The sequence below is a fragment of the Muntiacus reevesi genome, chromosome 3, assembly GCF_963930625.1.
Source record: "Muntiacus reevesi chromosome 3, mMunRee1.1, whole genome shotgun sequence".
Lineage (NCBI taxonomy): Eukaryota > Metazoa > Chordata > Mammalia > Artiodactyla > Cervidae > Muntiacus > Muntiacus reevesi.
Genome location: NC_089251.1, coordinates 76,175,485 through 76,195,561, shown reverse-complemented (window position 1 = coordinate 76,195,561; position 20,077 = coordinate 76,175,485). Strand labels below are relative to the sequence as shown.

General features: G+C 33.5%; 1 protein-coding gene and 1 pseudogene across 3 annotated transcripts in view; one reads left to right on the top strand and one right to left on the bottom strand.

Annotated features, from left to right (window-relative positions):
• The window catches only part of PPM1B (protein phosphatase, Mg2+/Mn2+ dependent 1B), a 90,030-nt gene extending 70,484 nt beyond the window's left edge, over positions 1 to 19,546 (top strand). The window contains exons 6-7 of one of the 3 annotated variants that reach the window (XM_065929358.1): positions 18,719 to 18,763; positions 19,458 to 19,546. In XM_065929358.1, the coding sequence (XP_065785430.1) occupies positions 18,719 to 18,763 (45 nt within the window). In that variant the 3' untranslated portion in view covers positions 19,458 to 19,546. Of the gene's footprint in view, positions 1 to 7,168; positions 8,227 to 9,066; positions 10,816 to 18,718; positions 18,764 to 19,457 lie in introns of those variants that run through there. The other 2 variants (XM_065929359.1, XM_065929357.1) reach the window with 2 other exon arrangements.
• Positions 11,239 to 11,356, bottom strand: LOC136165548 (U2 spliceosomal RNA; annotated as a pseudogene).
• Positions 19,547 to 20,077: the final 531 nt, after the last annotated feature.

The window sequence follows — 20,077 nt, the reverse complement described above, 5'->3', positions numbered from 1 at the left end:
TGGTGGTGGTTGGGAGGTAAAGAGAGCCTTACCTCTTCAGCTAGATTATAGGTTCCACGTAGCAGCCACTACCAGGGTTGGAGGAAGTAAGCCCTCCAGTAGTTACTGATTCATTATTAGCCATGTAATTACTTTGTTCCCTCACATGTTTGAAAATGCAGCCCCAGTGTATAATCTGAAAAATTATTTCATAACATACTTGGTAGGTTTCTTGGTCTCTCAAGAAAGTTCGCAGCTTTTATTCCAAACAAAAGAAAGTTTATAACCCAGAATTTCTGTTAAACATATACCAAGGATGAACAACGAAAGGATGACTTTTAAACTTTCTTTAAAAATAGAAAATATGTATTATACATAGTAGCTATGTAAAAAGTGAATAAATAGGCAACAGAACCATAAAACTGAGGAGAGCTGCTCAGGATATAAAACTGGCCTTAAAGATGATTATTTGAGTTGAAATTGAAAGTGTTAGTTGCCCAGTCATGTCCAGCTCTTTCCAACCCCACGGACTGCAGCCCACCAGTCTCTGTCCATGGAATTCTCCAGGCAAGAATACTAGGGTGGGTGGCCATTCCCTTCTCCAGGGGATCTTCCCAACCCAGGGATTGAACCCCAGGTCTTCCACACTGCAGGCAGATTCTTTACTGTCTGAGCCACCGGGGAAGCCCTGGTGATTTTTACATGGTTATAATTTGAGGAATTGTACAGTTTCACCTTCATATATAAACACTGATAATCCACCATGTAATGAATTGATGTGGGAGGAAATTAAGAAACATAAGGCAAGGTCCCCCATCCCTACTCAGAATGCAGTTGGCAGTGTTGACACAAGCAGACAAGTAATAAAAAGTTTTCACATCATTTACCAAAGAACAAAAAGAAATGCAAAATATAGACTGATTGCCATGTGAATTGTACAGTGATTGCTTGGAAAGTCAGATTTTCAGAGATAAGATTAGATTTGAAGAATGGTTTGAATGGCAGAAATTAAAAGAGGGAGATTATAGTTCATGTGGATTGGGTGAGGCAAGAACAAAGTTTAAGCTATCTTTGAGAGAGCGGATGTCATTTTGGCTAGAGCAGGAAACTGCTAAGGTGAAAAATAAGAATTCAGGTTGTCAGAAGTATTTCTGAAGAGACTGGAGACACCTTTTGAACTTTATATTTTAGAATAAGGAGCCACTGTGTGTTTACAGCGTAAGAATGGTAGACTCAAAGGAGTATCTGTGGTATTCTAATGTGTTAGAAACATATGCAGTATTAGATTACAGAGATGCTAGAAGTCAAGTAGTTGTGAATGATCACAGCGTATTAAGTGTAAACTCATTAGTAAATAGATGTGTGAATTAGAGAAACTTCCTTGTTTACTATAAAAACATGCTTTGAAGCCCAGAATCCTATGTTGGGAAACATTACTTTACCCTTTCAGAATAATCACAACCTTAGAAAAATGTTGAACCATAATCAAAAGTAGAAGTGTACTAAAAAATACAAAAAAACCCAGAAAGCTGAGGAAATGATAGTGTTTGATTAAATTCTTAGGCCTTAACTTGAAGCACGGAAGTGCTCCATGAATGCTTCTCAGCTTGGTCAGATCTGTGCCAAGTGGAAGTTGCTGCCAGGAGGTGCAGAGTGGCAGGGGCTGATAGAGTCACCTTGCATAATGGGCAAGGCAGGAGTGTGGTAGAAAGACAGAAGAGGAGATAGTTGTATGGGGCGGGAGGGAGCTCATTTTAAGAATATTTTTTAAATAAAAATAATTTTTTATTCAGGTATTTAAAAATACAAATGCTAGTCACAGGAAATCAAAGATTATTTAGAATCCTAAAACATCTGCTTTATATCAAAGATAGAAGAATAGAATTGTTCTGCTATAAATTCTTATCAGCAGTACCAGAAATGCGTATTCATTCATTTTTCTTGTATTAAAAAAAGTCTTTTGGTTAATAAAAGTATTTTTAATAGCTGAGTTGAATTTTAGTCAGAATATATTTAAAATATATTCAGGAAAGTCATTATTTGGGGGAATTCTAAATTGTTTTACTTTTTTTTTTTTTTTTTTGCTCATCTTTCTGGAATATGTTCAGTCTTCTTAATGTAAGCAACATTGATACTTTCCCAGCTTTAAAATCAGTATCTGGAAAAGAGTCAAGCTTGAAATTTTAATAAAGGGGTTTGTGAATCCTCCAAAAGTTTTTGCAGATATATTTATGTGTGTGCATAAATACTATTTAATGATTAGTATATGTCTGATTTTCATTGGTTCCTCAAAGGAGTCTGTCACCCCCAAAAGAATAATAACATAGGGTACCAGAAAAAGTAAAAAATTACATTTTGCTCTAAGTTACTGTTATATTATGTAGGGCTCTGGGATAACCCCCACTCTTTCTTCTGTTAAAATGCTAGTTTGTTATATATTTTAAAAACTAATTTGAGGTTGCTCATGAGTAGGAAAGTTTATTATTTGACCTTTATATTTTTCACGCCAAAAGGTTAAGTTCTTCCCTCAAAGGAGACTTAAAATACTTTTGAATTATTATACCACTGATCAAATAGCTGTGTAAGTTGATGATTCTTCAGTGATAAAGAGGAACTTGTATTTTCCCAACTCCTACTTGTGCTAAGCCATATCTGCGTAACTGTATCTACATACTGCGTAGGTAACTCAGCATCCTTACTTTACAGAGAAGACTAAGAATCGGTGCAAAGGAGCAGCTTGCCCAGGCTGCAAAGCTAGGTGAATCGAGTAGCTAGAATTGGAGTGTAAGTCAGAGTGCCTCCGAAACCTGTTCCCTCTATACCTTCCCATGCAGCCTCTCTCAAGATATTTAGAGATTACATGTGTCTGTACCCCACCTCTGTCTATCGTGTAAGAAAAATCATTTCCAATTCTCATGTTTAGTAGTCTTAAAATATTCCATTTTTTATGAGGAATAGTTTATAAACTTGTTGAGATTAAGCAGTCAAGCCCAGTGTCTTATTAGTTACTTTTCATTTAAATACACACTTTTATTCTAATTAAAAAAAAACTAAGGTATTTGGATTTTGAGGATGGGAGGAAAGAAAATGAAAGCCCCCCAAAATCTCCCTGTTCTGTTTTCACATTACGAAATTTTATAGACAAATCTTCTTAATTTTATTTCACGTAGATCAATTATATTTTTATATCACAGTTTTAGGACTTTGTGAATACTGGTTTTTTTTGTAAATTGTTTCTCATTTACTTTTTCACTTGTTCAAAGCATTTTTATGGAGATCTGCCTACACTGTTTGAAAACACAGTTACTAAAACACAGTTAGTCACTATTTTTTAAGGTGTCATTTGACATATTCCTCATAGCTTTGTGGTCTTGACCATTTTAAGTGACTCTTTAAAATTATTTCAGATTGACTGAAGTTTACATGATACTTGCAGATGATATATAATTTATTAGATTCTTTATTAGTCACTCTTAATTGTATCTCTTGAAGTCATATTTGAGAATCTTCTAAAGATTATTTTTACCTGACAAGCAGGGATGAGGACTCCAAAAAAGAAAAAACCACACAGTAAATATCTATATCATCATTCCTTAAGTTTTCTCCACTGTTTGAAAGAGTTTCGCTTATGGCGACTATGTTTTTAAAAAATTGCTGCAGATGAATTTGAGCTAATTAAATTCTATTTTTAAAATGTGCTTAGATTTCCCTACCCCCCTTTTGCTGTCTTTTTTGATTTATCTATGTTTCTGGGTCTTATTTCGTGTAAGGCAATGTTTTCATAATGAGAAATTTGATTCTCAGGCTGGGTTAGTCTAGGTGACAGTAAAACAGACTCTGAGGGAAGAGTCCTAAATTCCCATGTCTGTAATTGTCTTAAATTTATTTCGCAGAATAATTTAAACCTTCCCATCTAATATGGTTTTTTTTGTCCTGTAATTTCATTAATTTTTCTATTATAAGAAAATATATTATAGACTTCAATATGAAATAATTTGTGGTCCACCTCAACAATAATTTTAATTATTTAGTAAGCATCTATTTATATGAGGCACTTTACTATGCATAAAACTGTTACCGTAATGTAGTCAGAAGAACATTCAGAGGGACATTGATGTTGATTACACCTGTACACAAATCTGAGCTCTGTCACTTACTTGGATTGTCATCCTGACAAATAACTTAAATCTCTCTGTGCCTTAGCTTCTTCGCTTATAAAAACTAGAGTTACAGTATTTATTACAATAGAGTACCTACAAGGATTAAATGAAATTATGTATATTAAGTTCTTAGCACAAGCACTAATTTTTCATCCCTAAGTGGCTGGGAGGATACAGAAAGGAATAGACATTATCTTTGTCTAAAAGATTTTACAGTGTAACTGGAGAGACTTGTCAACAGTTGCAAGGTGGAATGAATTGCTCTGATAGACATGTAAACCTGAGATACCTTTTGTGTGAGTTCAGGTAAAGACGGTGCAGCTAAACAATAGATTCATTCTCTGATATTAATGAAAATCCATGACTGTGTATAACAGTATTTTGAAACATCAGATGACATGGAGAGGTTTCACCTATCTACTGTCTAGCGCAATAGGAAAATGTAATTTGCTATAATATGGAATGACTTAAATGTGGTCACTAACTCAAATTCTTTTCAATTGGCTATTGTAAATTCATTCCTATTGACTTTAGAGTTTGGGTTTTAGTGTGTTTTTTAGAAAGCAACTGCTTTTTAGAAAGCAAAACTTTTTAGATACCACAAGACAGTGGTATCTGCTGTCTCCCCAGATACCACTACTGTAGCATTTCACAGAAACATAGATGATTACTGTGATGATAAAGATGCCAGATGGAGTGTGAGATACATCCACGTTAACAACTTTGATCCAACCTTATCAGTAAGCTCAGGGAAGTGAGACAGTTTATCAGTCGTTCTCAACCTTTGCTGTGTATCAGAATCACCTGTCAGGCTTTAAGAAAATCATCCCAGCTCACTGAATCTGAATATCGTGGGTTGGAGTTTGGCATCTGTATAATTTTAGAAACTCTACAGGTGATTCTGACGTGAAACCAGGGTTGAGTTCTCTTATTGTCCACTTGATATTTTTTCAGTGTCCAAGGGAGTTGTCAAAGGTAGTTGTTGGTTTGAGGGCTTTTTATTTGGAGGGAGAGAGGAGTTCTTTGTGATTCACTCTCAAATAGAAAATTTCCTTTTGGAAGATCTGATTAAAAATTGATAAGGTTTATGATCAGCAAGCATTTAACTCATTGTTCCATCTTAACCTTTCCTGAATGGATTCAAATTAGAAAATGTATTTAGGGAAATAATGTTTATTTAGTACAGAAGCAAAGGTAAATGGGGGTAGAAAAATCTTGAGAGACCACATTTTATTATGTTCTCTCCACACACTAAATTTTGCAAATTTAAAAAAAAATTATTTTGATAGTTAATATGCTTAATGTAGAAAATTGGAGTAGTCAAAGCATCTGAAACTTCATCACCCATTATTATCATTTCTGTATTGCTGTGTTTCCTTTCTTCCTAGGCATTTTACATATAATATCCTAAAGAATATGGGCACACATATGCCTACACATAAAACGTATGCTGCACACAGTATTATCTCTTGCTTTTTGCACTTAAAAAAAATTCAAGCTCTCATTTTTCTAATAATAAGCATTGCCATTTACTATATGACTATGGTCATATTACCTTTGTTGTAGAATTACAGAGTAACAACCTCCAAAGATGGTTAAGAGTTTGTATCTGATCTGTAACAGTAGCCTTTTTGTATTTTATTTTCCCAATGTTTTATGGTGAAAACGTCCAAACATAATAGAGAAATTGAAATGGTCATAGTGGACATCTGTGTACCTTACCTAGACTCAGTAGGTTTTTGCATTTTATCATATTTGCTCTCTTTGCTCTATGTACACATTCCTGGCTTTCTTTTTTTAACTGACTGACTGAACCTTTGACAGCAAACTGCTGATCAAATATTTTACCTTTAAGTATTTTGGCACACAGCTCTTGAGAATGAGGACATTTGTCTACATAACCATAATTATTATTATACCTGAGAAAATTGGTAATAAATTTAATATCATCTAATGTAAAGTCCACATATTCTCAGTTGTCCATAGAATGACTGTTAGAATTGTTTCATGGTCTAGTGGTTGTTAACCAGTCAAGCATGTTAAGCAAGCCTTTAACGAAGCTCCCAATTTGTTTTTCCCCTTAACCCTGAAAATAAGTCTAAGCTAGCTTTAAATAGGATGTCCTACATTCTGGATCATATGATAGTTTCCTTGTGGTGTTTTTCCACATAATTCTGTGTTCCCTGTTTTCTTATTATATTAGGGATTAGCTTAATTAAATATTTTTTGGCAAGATCACAAGACATAGCTTTGTCCTCCCTAGCACATCATGTCAGGAGGCACATATTTATTATAAGACTGAGTTGTATCTGTCAGCATATCAGTATGATCAGCTTGGATAATTCTGCAAACAAGGTTAAGTAGCTACTATAGGAGAAATCTGTCAGTTTTACAAAATTAGTAAAATATAAAAGAATTGAGTAGTTTACTATTCATATCTTCTTATAATGTTTAAAATATTTCTTTTCAATATAGAGATTTTTAGTAAAATATTTAAAGACAAAAAATAAGTAAAATTTTTATCCACAGAAATTTTACAATTCCCCCGAATTTAGTTTATATAATACTACATTTGTTTCTCCTCTCCTTCCTGTCATTCAGCAGAAATGAAGAAACTAATGTTCTCATGGCCTGCTTTCTGTCCTTTCCTATTGCTTGAAACACTAATTTCCTTTAGTACTAAGTAATTATAGCCAATTATTTTCTTTTGAAGTCAGTTGCCTTTAGGAGATGCTGTGTTGCTGTTGAATTTACTAGCAAGTAAATTTCAGATTAAGCTTCAAATATCAATGTAAAATAAGACGTTGATAGTTCATGATGCTCATTTGCTAAAAATAATTTGAGGTATTTTGATTGGAAATTTTTGTTAATTGACACAGTAACACTTGATTCTTATTTAATGAAATGTTCTCATGCTTACACTATATTACTCTTGGTAGAGAAATGAGTGTTTTGCTTTGATATGTTATGAAATACATGTGATATCCTAGTTTGTCTACTGACACTGGGGTCTTGAATCTTAAAAAAAGGCCTCCGATGAAGCAGAGGAAAGTGGATCACAGGGGAAATTGGTGGAAGCTCTCAGGCAAATGAGAATTAATCATAGGGGAAACTACCGACAACTTCTGGAGGAGATGCTGACTAGTTACAGGCTAGCTAAAGTAGAGGGCGAAGAAAATCCTGCTGAACAAGCTGCTACAGCTACTTCTTCGAACAGTGATGCTGGAAACACAGTGACAATGCAGGAAAGCCATACTGAATCAAAAGGTGATCTTGCTGAATTAGACAGCCGTACTGAAGATGCAGGGACAAAGATGAGTGGTGAAAAGCTATGACTTTACTTTGTGGTAATATTTTTGTGATCTTTGATTTGATGGTTTTTTTCTTAGGAAGTATAATGTATGCATTTATATAACCATTTTGTTATTTGAAATCTTGGTACACTAGTTTTATTATATTCATATATTATAGCCTTGTTTTTTAAGAAGGCCTTTGCATACATCTTTATCAGATAGTTTAAAATTGGCTATATTCTAGTACTTTGAATTTAATAAAATTACATGTCATTTCATATTGTATGCCAGAAATGAGGCTACCAGTTATTAAAGTCAGTAGTTAAATTCATACTAGGAAAGGATTAGAAATTACCGATTAGCAAGATTACTTTATATTGTGGAAAAAATTGTTAATGTAGAATCATACTGCTTCACATATTAGTACATTCATAGTTAGCTTTGTAATGAATTTGTGTTTTCTTTAGTAATTTTAGTTCCTCAAAGAATGGCAGATGCTGTCCTGTAATTTCTTTTTTCAAGGATGATAATTTGTGTGTTTTTGGAATTGTTTATATTTTGCCTCTCTGTAGTTTTATTTTTTAGTAGTTCTGAGATTCCGGATGTGTGGTTATTTTTCCTTTTTCTGTATCCTTTTTGAAACATCATTTTTGAAATACCTATGTATTACTCATCCAGCTTTGGTTTGTATATTCTGTATAGCCTAACTACATACATCCAAATGTATGTCAACCAAGTGTTTAGAATGAAATTATAAGTGTTTAAGTCCAAATAAAGCATGTGATGTGGAATAACCTATGCATGTTGTACTTATTTTTAATTAAAAAAACAACAACCAGGTTTGGTATATTGGAAAAATAATTTGAATTTCATTTGTATCTATATAAAACTTAGAAAACTTTTGGTTTGGTGCGTTTTTCATTAATTAAAAAATTTTTGAGAAGTCTTGGTTACTCAAAGTAAATCTATTCTGTTTCTTAACCCCCTTTTGTGACACAAAATATTAATCTTTGGACAGTATGAACACATGTAAACATGTCAGAAGGTTGTCATGATGAGCTTTTTAAAGATTGCAAGACTTCTGAGTTTTGCTAGAAGTATTCATCAGAGATTAGTAATGCAAGAAGTATAAGATATTTTAAATAGTGGTGGCAGCTATGAGTTTGACTTCACCGAAATGAATTTTTAAAATACAAACAACTAAGTCACATTAGGGTATTTTTAAAAACAATTGTGTATGTAGAACATTTCAACTTTGCTTTTTCATGTTTTATATTTAACATATGTCTAAAGTTGCTTAAGGTCATAAGTTGAAGCTTTGGAATCGTTGGATATAGCTGATGTTTTGATCTATTTTTCCAATGCCAGAATATTTTTAAGTGGTTTGAGAAAGAGGAAGTCATTTGGTGGAAAGGGGAGGAAAAAGCCCAACCAATTATCTATCTATATTAGATAGATCCATGTGTGTATACACACAGTATACAATACACACAACTCTCTCTGTAAAAGTACCTTTTCAGACAAAGAAAGGAAGGTAACTTGTTCATCTGATTTTGTTTTCTTTTGAAATTCAGTCCAGCCTGGAAGTGGTGTAGGTAAATAGTAATAATATTCTTCCTTTTCTCTTCCTGTAGGGTGCTGGAGATCTAGAAGACCCATGGTAGCCTTATATACCTTCTAAAATGCTTTTGATTCTGAAAATTGGGGGAAAAAACTTTTAATCACAATTTTCTTCAATACAAGGGAAAAATATTCTTGTGGATTCCCAGCGTTTTGTGATATGAGCAGAAAATCATTAGCATTTCCCATCATTTGTTCATATTTGTGTTTTCTGGTAATTGCCACTTGTAGCATTGCCTGTACTACAGTATTTTTGCCAGCCTCAGACATACTGGTTACATCTGTATTGAACTTTTGACCCTAGAAACCAATGGAGTTATTTCACCACAAATAACGAATATGCCTGAGGTGCATGGGAATATAGTTAGCTGTACTCTGAAGATACATTTTTTTTTTTTAACTAAGGCACACAACATATAAGCATGTAAGAGTAAAGAACTGTATGAGATGTTCCTTTTTTCAGTTCACCAAGTTGGAAGCCTTTTGCAGCTCTGTGGCTTAAAATTTCATTTGAGCAATTTACTATAGGATTTATATTTATTATTAATTGTTATTTAATTTTTTTCCCAATTTTACCTGTATTACCAATCTGGGTTCTCCAATAATGTCCAAATTGTAATGTTGCCTGCTTCAACATAAAGTGTATTTGGCAATAATATTATAAACCCTTACAAATTTTATGCATGTGTCTACTACATCCTTCAGTTCTCACTAGAAAAATCTCTTGAAACCAAATGGATTAATTTATGGCTATTTATAATTTGCTTTGACATCTCACTGCTGCAAATTTTTTTTAAATGATGAAATTTGCCTTTATAATGTAAATTGTGATTTTTGTTTTACATGTGGGTTTCTATAGTTTTAATTTTTCAGCTTTTAAGATACAACAGGTTTTGTGTAATTTGGTATAATTTTTATTTGTTTACGTTATTTTAAAAGCTCAGAATATCACATTGAAATGACTATAAATACATTTAAAATTATCTATTTTAGATCTAAGGAAAAATTACAGAGATATTTTCATGGGTTCAGTAACCTTTCATTTTATAACATTGGGCACGGTACGGAGTGGCTGTCACATAAGGTACTTGAAGTTTATTAGTTTAATTCTATTTTTACAATAACCTTGAATTCTTGAATTCTTTTGAGTTTTGCATGTATCCAGTTAATGCTGAACATGAAGAGTGAAATATTTATCTAAAAGGAGCCTGGGGGTAGGAGGAGCAATGAATGTATCCATTTGTACATGGTGTACATGTTGTGGGTGCTTTGTAAACATTTTCCTATCTGTTCAAATTGTGTTTCAGCAGGATGTAATTGCCCTTGTGTGTAGTTGAAATGAGTCATCATCTGGTCCTGTGTGAAATGGAATTCATGGTATTTTCTGTAACATTTTCCTGAAGCTGTTTCTGGAGAGCCACACATTTAAATACAGCTTTCTTGATCATTTCGGTTTATTGTGCACCTGATTTTTTGGTCTAAAAGGAATTATTGCCACAACATATTTTATTTATTCTTTAGGTTTTAGCCTTGTAAGTTAAAGTGCTTTACATGATGATGTTAAAAGCTATTTGTCCCTTGACTGGGTTTGGGGGGGCTGTTAAAAGATAGGGAATGAAGAATGCAAAATGGTTGTTGTTCAAACTGTCCACTCTGATCCAACCCTGTACTGATAGTACCTTTCCAGTATGATATTGTGATGTTTCATACAATGCAGTGAACATAACCAACTTGTTACCTAAATAAAGACTTGATAAAAACAGTGTGACAAATTACTATTTTGTATGCTATTTAAAAATAAAAGTTCAGCTTTGAATGTTATCATAAACATCTGATATAGTTAGAATATTTGTTATAAAAAATTTCATACAAAACCATGTAGGGGAGTTACAATTAAATCCAAGGAGGTATTAACCAAACTCGGTAGGACAATACTAATTAACCCCTTATCCACTTCAAAAGCATTTTTATACTGTTTTAAGAAATCTTTTTCAGGGGACTTTGTGGCCATGGAAATAAAAATTTTGTTTAAGTTAGCAAAAGAAACACCCATACTCAGTATTTACTAATCTATAAATTCCCTAGTCTAGCTGTTCTCAGGTGTTTTTGTTATCAGGACCCATTTATGTATCTAAACATTCAGGATCCCAAAGGACCTTTGCTTTTGTGGGTTTTGTGTATTGTATAGAAGTTAAAACCAGGAAATTTTGCATACCATTTTAATTCAGTAGAGATAAAACCATTACCTGTTAACATAAATAGCATGTTCTACACTTGATCTTAGCCAAAAGGCCGAGAAGCGATAATAAATAGCATGTTCTATTAAAATAATTATTTTCCAAATCTAAACAATTTAGAGTGAAAAAATAGCACTAGCTTTCATTTTTGTAAATCCTTGAATGTTGACTGGATTCTCTTATTTACTTTTGCATTCAGTCTGTTGCAATGTGGCACTGTGTTCGCAGTATATGATGAACTCTGGCCTCACAAATAAGTATTGGAAAAGAGTATTATTTTAATATCTTTGGATAATTATGGATATTCCTCTTTGATACATTATTAAAACATCAGAGCAGGTAGCTTCTTAAAGATTCGTTGTGATATGAAATCTGAAACTTTATTGTCAGCTTTGTTCTCTGTTATATTAAAATCCATTTGATCTGTCTTGTATTATAAGTAGTGGATCTTTGACATTTGCATGATTTTATAACATGCCTTGGTCATTTGGAAAATACTGGTTCATTAAGTTAATGCAGTTCTTTCTAGAATATTAACATCTGATTATGGTGTGTTTATAATTTTTTATAATATAACTGATCTCATCAGAAAAATCTTTTTAAGTATTAGAAAGCTGTCAAGCTCATGATGATGGGTACAGATTTTTCAAAATTCTGATTTTCCTTTGAAAGGTGAAATGTTATCATTGGCAACAAATATTATCAGTTGTTTTCTGTATATAACAGGCTTTCTTCATTTCAGAGAAAATGCTGAATTACACTGTCTGTCAACAGTCATTCTTTCAAGTAAAAATGGTGTTCATGTAAAGTGGCCGCTAGTTCAGCACACATGCCTCACACTTCAGCATACTGTAGAGCCAGCACTTCTCATTTCACTATAATAGGATATTAAAAAGATGTATACTCAAGGGTAGAGATGTAATGACATTTTTACTGCTTAAGGACTTTGTTAACTGAAATTTGTCCCCCCCCCCCCTTTTTTTCTTCTGTGAGTACAAGGAAAATAGTGACTAGCTTGATGCTAGTGTCATGATTCATGCTGAGGTGCCTGCAGCTTTGCCCACATTTCTCTTGCCCAGTCAGTGCAAATTTTGATTCTTTGAGAAAGAATAAATACTAGTATTATTAAGAAAATAGTTTGGATTTCTTGGACTTCCTTGAAAGATTCTCTGGGACCCCCAGACTTTCAGATTTGCTGCCCTCATCCTGTTGGACAACTTGACAGTGTGTTCATTTATTCCCAACATTACAGTGTAATAGTAGATGAATCCGAAGACATACAGATTTGATACAAAATTTACTTGGGGGGAAAGATGATGTTTATGTAGTTAACCATTACACTGATCCTTAGCAAGATAAACAAAGTGGAATCTTTATATTGTGGCATTTTTTTCTCCCATAAGTTTCCTGTAATGGGTTTCAACTTGGAAAACTCATGATGTTTGAATGGCATAGATTTGGATCATTTTAATCTTTTAACATGACTTCTGTTACAGATTTGTGTTACTTCTTTTGAGAAAGTCTTAGTTCTGTATTGAATTTTTAAAGTCATATTTTGAATAAAACTTTTTACCATGACTGAGATGTCATTTCAGGTTGGCCCAATAAAGACAGGACTTTCCTTGTTTAATATTGATTAAGTGGATCGTGGTTTTATGCTGAATTTTTGTTAGATTTTTCGATTTTCTCAACATTCAGCAAGGTTGCGGAAAGTTACCATGGAGACTGTTTTTTTAAAAGCACGCTTGGGAATTTCCCTTGTGGTCCAGTAGTTAGGACTCTGTCCACAGGTTTGATCCCTGATCAGGGAACTAAGATCCTGTGAGCTGCACGGCACCGCCCCTCCTACCCGCCCCCCCAAAAAAACCCTGTTGATTTCTGTTATACATTTCATGTCCGATTATGAGGCATGGTACTCAACAATATTTACTTAAGATACTTACTACTTAAGACACTTTAAATGTGTTTGGGTAGCCAAAAATGACTGCAACTCTGATTTGTCCCTGAGTCAGGTTTATTTTCAGATGTGTAGGTCTCAATCAGGTGTTACTTTTCATAGTGCTATCAGACAGTTTATGTTGCTTGAATTAAACTGAGTTTTAATTGAGATTAACCTGAAAACATCCATTGAATTTCTTTTGCTAGCCAAATATTATCCTTGTCTTGAGTTTAGATTCATTTTAAAGTGACATTTATGACATCTCATATTCACATTTCCTCTTCCAAATTGCCTTTATTTGTGCCTTGAAATTAAACTGATTTGATAAGACAAAGCATTTGATAAAAGATTTTAGAACACAGTCTGTTTCGGGTAGCTAAATAGTATTACTGAAAAATAGCATACTGTGATTTTCACGTATTAATATACAATGTGCATAAAATCTGTTAAGATCACCAAATGCTAATACAGTAATCATTGAGACCAAAAGTTTTAAGTTATTTCAAAGCAATCCTGAGAGTTACTTGGTTTTGCAGATGAATTCTTAGGTGCACATTCTAGCAATTTGCATTGTCTTTTTTTTTTTTTTTTGGCTTGCTGGCTCTTAGTTCCCTGACCAAGGATTGAATCTGGGCTCAGAGTAGTGAAAGTGCCAAGTCCTAACCACTGGACTGCCTAGCAGTTCCCATGCATTGTCATTTTTTTGCCCAATTGCTGTGTGTGTGTTTTTTTTCTTTTTTTTTTCCATTCAACATTGGGCATTATTCTGTAAGCCTTAGTGAAAATGCTAAGCAAGTGTTTATTTTTGCCCATTGTTCTGGTGACTCCTGTACTGTATGCTATATCGAAGTAAAACAGTGTAGCTACTAATACAAAAGTTGCTTTTCAGACAACACACCACTGATTCCCCTTCTGCTAGCTTTCCTGGCAGTGGTATCTTCTCTCCCTTATTTCCTGTTTGTTTTATTCTACCTGGCAAACGTTTCTATTAACTAGTATAATACTTTGTTTTCCACTCAGACATAATTCAGGAGGGAGAGGGTGCATGATTTTGGTATTAACGGATTAGTAATTATTTCTTTTACCTCTTAGTATCCACAACCCTAGTGAAGCCCATAAGAACCATAACTTATTAAATATAAGGAGAAGAATCAAAGATAGGGGTTTCCTCCCCCTTGAATAAAATCGCTGCATGATAATGTTGGCAATATTCATCTTTTTATTGATTAAATCTGTACAGCACAGGCATTCTTTTACCATATAATATCCACCTGCATTTAAAATACTTGCGAATGTTTTTGAGGTGAAGAACACCGGTGCAATCCAAGAGTTACTGTAACGTATGGATCTGACTGCTGCTTTCCGTTTCCTGAGTCGTTTATGCTATTTTCAGTTGTGCGCTCATTATGAAGAGATGGTTTTGCTTCATTTCTAAATCTTGAAGACATGAAGTACACTTTATTTTGACAAAATTCCGCAGTAACATCATTTAAAAGACCATGTCGTGTATGTTCATGATGTTTTGCCTGTGAATAAGCATCTTATAAGTAAATTGATATAGAGCTTATTTAAAAGATTTGTATTTAATATTTACTATAAAGATTAGTCTTGGATAAGACTGGTTAGCTATTATAGCACTTGGATGCTATTGAAGTATACTCCTAAATTGAACATGAGTGGATTTAATTGTTAGAGTTTCTTTGGAAACTGCAAAGCTTTTCATGAAAAGTTGACATTTTAAAGTGTGTGTAGTCAAAAAACAAGAGACTTAAGAATTTTCATATATGGTTTACACTGTCTCTAAAATGTTATAATTACCAAAGGAAATTCTAGGGTCCCAATTCTCAACCTCCAGAGCAGTTCTGCTTTTTTCTGTTGTTGAGATTCCATCTTAAGATTTCATTTGAATAAAAGCTCTTTGAAAAATTGGAAAATCACTAGGCTCAGAGAATATATTTGTGAACTTAGGCAGAGGAAACTAGTAATATTTGTTTTGCAAGAAAGGAAACTCAAGTGTTTGGCTGAGCTGTGAACAGTATTTACAGGTTTTGATTCAGTTATCTACCTGAGTATTATCATTGTTATATTTAGATGAGGGGATAAGGGATGTTGTTAGAACATCCTGTCATCTATCACCTACCTACCGTAAGAGGTCAATCACCTCATTAACTCTTGCCCCACACTGACTACCCACCACGTTTGGTTAGTTTGGATTTTGCAGGGTGGATTATGGGGGAGGAAAAGGTGTTATTCCCAACATCAGGTTTGAATTTATTCATATTATTACCTCTACATTCCCCACCTCTTCTGTAAAACAAGTTAACAGTTAAGGAAACTGGTTTATTTTTGTTGAGAGAGATTTAGATTATTTAGAACTTTTTACTATTACAGAAAACTAATGCAACAGGCATCCTAGTGTCTGTCTCTCAAGCATGTGTACTAGTGTTTCTCTAGTATTTGCCTAGAAATAGAATTACTGGGATATAGAGTATGCTTATCTTCAAGTTAATATTGTAGATGCATTATACTCAAGGTGTGCTAAATTCTACTTCCACTAGAAATCTATGAAAATTCCTGTTCCTCTGTCCCTCCGCATCCTCAGTAACACAGTAAAATTGTCAGTCTCTAAATTTGCCAGTCATTTGAACGTGAAATAATAATCTAATTTGCATTTCTGGTTACATGTGAGGCAAACATCTTTCCTGTGTGTGTTGGCTATTTGAGTTTCTTCTTTGAGTTGAATGCCTGTGACTTTTACCTCCTTTTCTTTGGGATTATCTTTTTCTCATTTATTTGTAGTTTTATTTATTTATTTTTTATGCAGTGAGGATACTAGTCCTCTGTTGCGCCTTGTAAAGTGTTAGTCTGAGTTGTGTCCGACTCTTTGCAACCCCACTGACTATAGCCCACAGGGCTTCTCTGTCCGTGGGGTTTTCCAGACAAGAATACTGGAGTGGGTTGCCATTTCCTCCTCCAGGGGAGCTTCTCAACCCAGGGATCAAACCCAGGTCTCCCGCATTGCAGACAGTTTGTTTACCATCTGAGCCACCAAGGAAACCCGTGTTTTTGGAAAACCCAGTCTTTATTCTTTTACTTTGTGTGTGGAATTTTTTGTTGTTACTTATCCATTCTTTTCTTATGGTTTATGTTACTGTCTTAAGAAGTTATTGTTATCTTAAGTTCTGTATTCAGTATTTTCTTTCAGTTTTTAAGTCTTCTTCCCACATCCCAAGTACATATATTTAGGTTTATGTTTCATGCTGAATTTTTTGTTGTACATAGTATGAAATAAGGAATCCAGTTGTTGTTTTTTTAACATAAGTTAATTGTGCCAACACCATGCCAACCCTGTCTAATACCAACTTCCCATGTGTATATGATCCGTTTCTAGTTTCTGAGTTTGGTTCTATTGTCTTTTTGTCTAACCCTATGCAAATATGTTAACCTATGACACTTTTAATTACCATAACCCCATGAATGCTGATACTTAGCAGGTGTGTGTTGTCTTGATCTTATATAAGCCTAGTTCCTTTTAGTAAAAATAGAGTTAATAAATCTACATTTTTAGCTCTTGGTAGCCTGCATCCACTTGGAGGATCTAATACTGAAACTTGCTCACCCCACCTATGAAAATTTGTGTGTTCTGTTGCATATTTACATTTTAAACTATAGCAAGGTATCACATCTATCACCCTGACCCCTACCTTCTGCTGTAAGGCTGCACCAGTAAGAGTGCCCTTCCATGTTCTGTTGGAGCTTAAAGCAAAGAAAAATTAATAATTGTCATTTGTAATTTTTTTATATTTTGTGCATCATGGGTTTTTGCATTCATTTTATTCTTTTAAATGTTGCATTAAAATATTTCTCTTGATTACTGAAGTTTTTAGTACCCCTTATATTTTGTCTCCAAGGCAGGTACCTCACTTGCTTCATCTTAGTCCCAGCTGATAAATACATTTATTAATTCCTGAACCTTTGAACTGACTGTCTCTAGACTGTTTTCCTGGTTAAAGACAGACATTACCACAGAGGGATATCTCTCTATTGGTCCCCTTTAGCATAGATCAATTTTTTTTTTTTTGTTTTCTGGGGCACTTAAGAGAAACGGAGGAAAGGCTTTGCTTCCCTAAGCAGTGAGTCATCATTTAATACTTTGAAAGCAAAATGCTGAGGGAAACTGCAAGTTCCAAAAAGATGTCATTTATGGAAAAGCTTTAGTCTATGAAATGTATTTGAAAATAATATTGTTTACATATTTTAGTGCCTATGGGGAAGGGAGAAGTATCTTAAGTCAATGGCACCTTACAGTTGCCATTGGCTAGGCAGTTGTCATGGCATAGTTGCACCAACTTGTCATAGCTGTTCACATTTTAATTCCACAGTTAGGTTTTAAGTCTTAAAAAACTTCTATTACAAGAGATATAATCCTAAGTGTTATTAACACATTGTTTCGTGGTTTAATTCGCACCTTTTTTTCCCTTAGTCATACGTAAAGGAATGGCATGTAAAATAATGAAAGCTTAAAAGTTGATGGAGTATGATATATAATTTATAAGCACATAGTATGTATAAAACATGCCTGGGGGAAATGCCCATTAATTTAGCACAGTAAGTGTTTTGGGATGTGTGAGAGTTTTATTTTTTCTTCCCTCAAAATGTTACATAAAATGTTAACGTATGTTAAGTCTAGTAGGTAAAGGTGTTTGAATAAAATTTTGAGTTAAAAAGTAAAATACAGAAACTAAATGATTCAGTTTAGTCCTAGATTGCTTTCCATGAAGCAGGCACCAATTTATAAACCCGGCAATATACAACAGTGCTCATGTTTTTCTGTTTTGCCAGTATTCCAAATTGCCAGTCCTGTGGGTGTAGTAATTTGTGATTTCCTTTTTTAATTCTCAATTATTTGATTACTAGTGAGATTGAACATTTCTCTCTCTCTTTTTTTTTTTGGTAAATGTATGGCTTTTATCTAAACCTGTTTGCATATGTTGCTTATTTTCTGTTAACATATTGACTTTTTTCTTACTAATTTGTGAGAGCTTTTTATGTTTTCAGGAGATTAGCCGTTACTCTGTTACATATGTCACAAATCATTTTCCTGAGTTCACCAGTTGCCTTTCAGTACTGTTTAAATAGGGATGTCAAAGCGTGAATGGGAGCAAACTGATCAGTTTAATCTGATACTGAAACATCCTAATTCCTGAAAAGCTACAAGCTCAAAGGCATAGAATTCCACGTCCCACCTCTTATAGCACACTACCCTGTGTCTGCTTTTTCTTAGACAGTGTTTTTTTATTTCTATGCCAGCTTTATTTTCTGTATATTGTTTTAAGAATACAGTGGGGTTTATTTTTTTGTTTGTTTTACTTTTAAATAAAAATTTGAAGTAAATTTTAAATGAAAAGAGATGTTCAATTTGAGTTTTGAGAAGTCTCTTGAATTTTTTTAAGTTTCAATAGTTTAGAACATTATCATTTTCTTCAACAGTTTGAACCTTCAGTTGTATACTTAGACAGTCTTTTCACATTCTGAGTAAGTATTTATATGTATTTTCTTTTACAATTTTGGCCTTTTTATTATAAATTTGTAATATAAATGAAACTATTTATAGAGTATTACTCCACTCCTAAAATCTAGTGTAATAATATTTTCCATTATTCCCTCACAGTAGCTGATACATAAAATCTTTGCTTATTTGAAGGTGCCCTTTTACTATATATTCTTGTGTATACTTGTATTTTTATAAACATTCTATTTCATTACTTTGTATTGTATATCAGTATGTCATCTAAGTTATCATTGTTTTGTTTTATTTTTTTATCTGATAGGGAGAGTGCTCCCTTATTAATCTATTTAAATAAAAATTGAACATTTATTCTTCCAGATGACCTTTTTAATAATTTGGCCAAGATTTCACTACCAAGTAAAAATCCTGTAATTTTGAGTTGTTATGTGGTAGATTAATTTGGGGATTTTTACCAGAGATGAGTTCCATTCCAGAATTAGTGTTGCATCTTTTTACATAGAAATATTTCTTAGTGCCCCAGTAAAATTTTTCTTTTTCTCCATATAGTTCTATACATTTACTAAGTTCTATATTTTACATTTCTTACTGTATTAAGAATGAACTGTTTTTCTTCCAATTCATTTTTAATTTGTACCTTTTTAGACAACTGATTTTTAATCATTTACAAAAACCATTTCAATTTCTTATCATTTCCACCAGATGGCAGTCTTGAGCACGTCCACTTGTAAACCCGCTGAGAGCTCTGGTGACAAGAAAGGCAGTGGCTGGCAGACCTTACAAGCCCTTAAAAGTACAAGAACAAAAAGGTTTTTTGTAAACCTGAAAGAAAACGAACCCAACATTATGTAATTATAGTATTTATACTGCTATTAACCTTTACTCTTAGAGCCCATTAATGAAGGCAGAGAACTGTCGCTGTACCCTTCAAAATCATATTTTTCTTTGTCCTTATGATAAATACCTGTGGCTTCTTGGCAGTACTTTTGTTTTTATTCCAGAGACTTTCATGGTTAAAAGCAGGCTATATTTAATAAATATCATTATTGTTTCCCTCCTTCTAAAAGCACTATTTATATCAGAAGTTACTGGATTTCTAAATGTCTATGTAAGAGCATCTTGTGACTCTTTTATGATGCCCAGAACTCATTTGAAGTATGAGGTACAGAGTTAATAGCTAATGTAAAGGGAAGTAGGTTTGTAACTGGCTTGTTCTACATGCATACACATCTTAATACCCTAAGTTAGATGCTTTTAGTTTAATTTTGGTGACTTCAAAGACCTATGTTTAGGAATATAGAAAGCAGTGAATTTCTTGATCA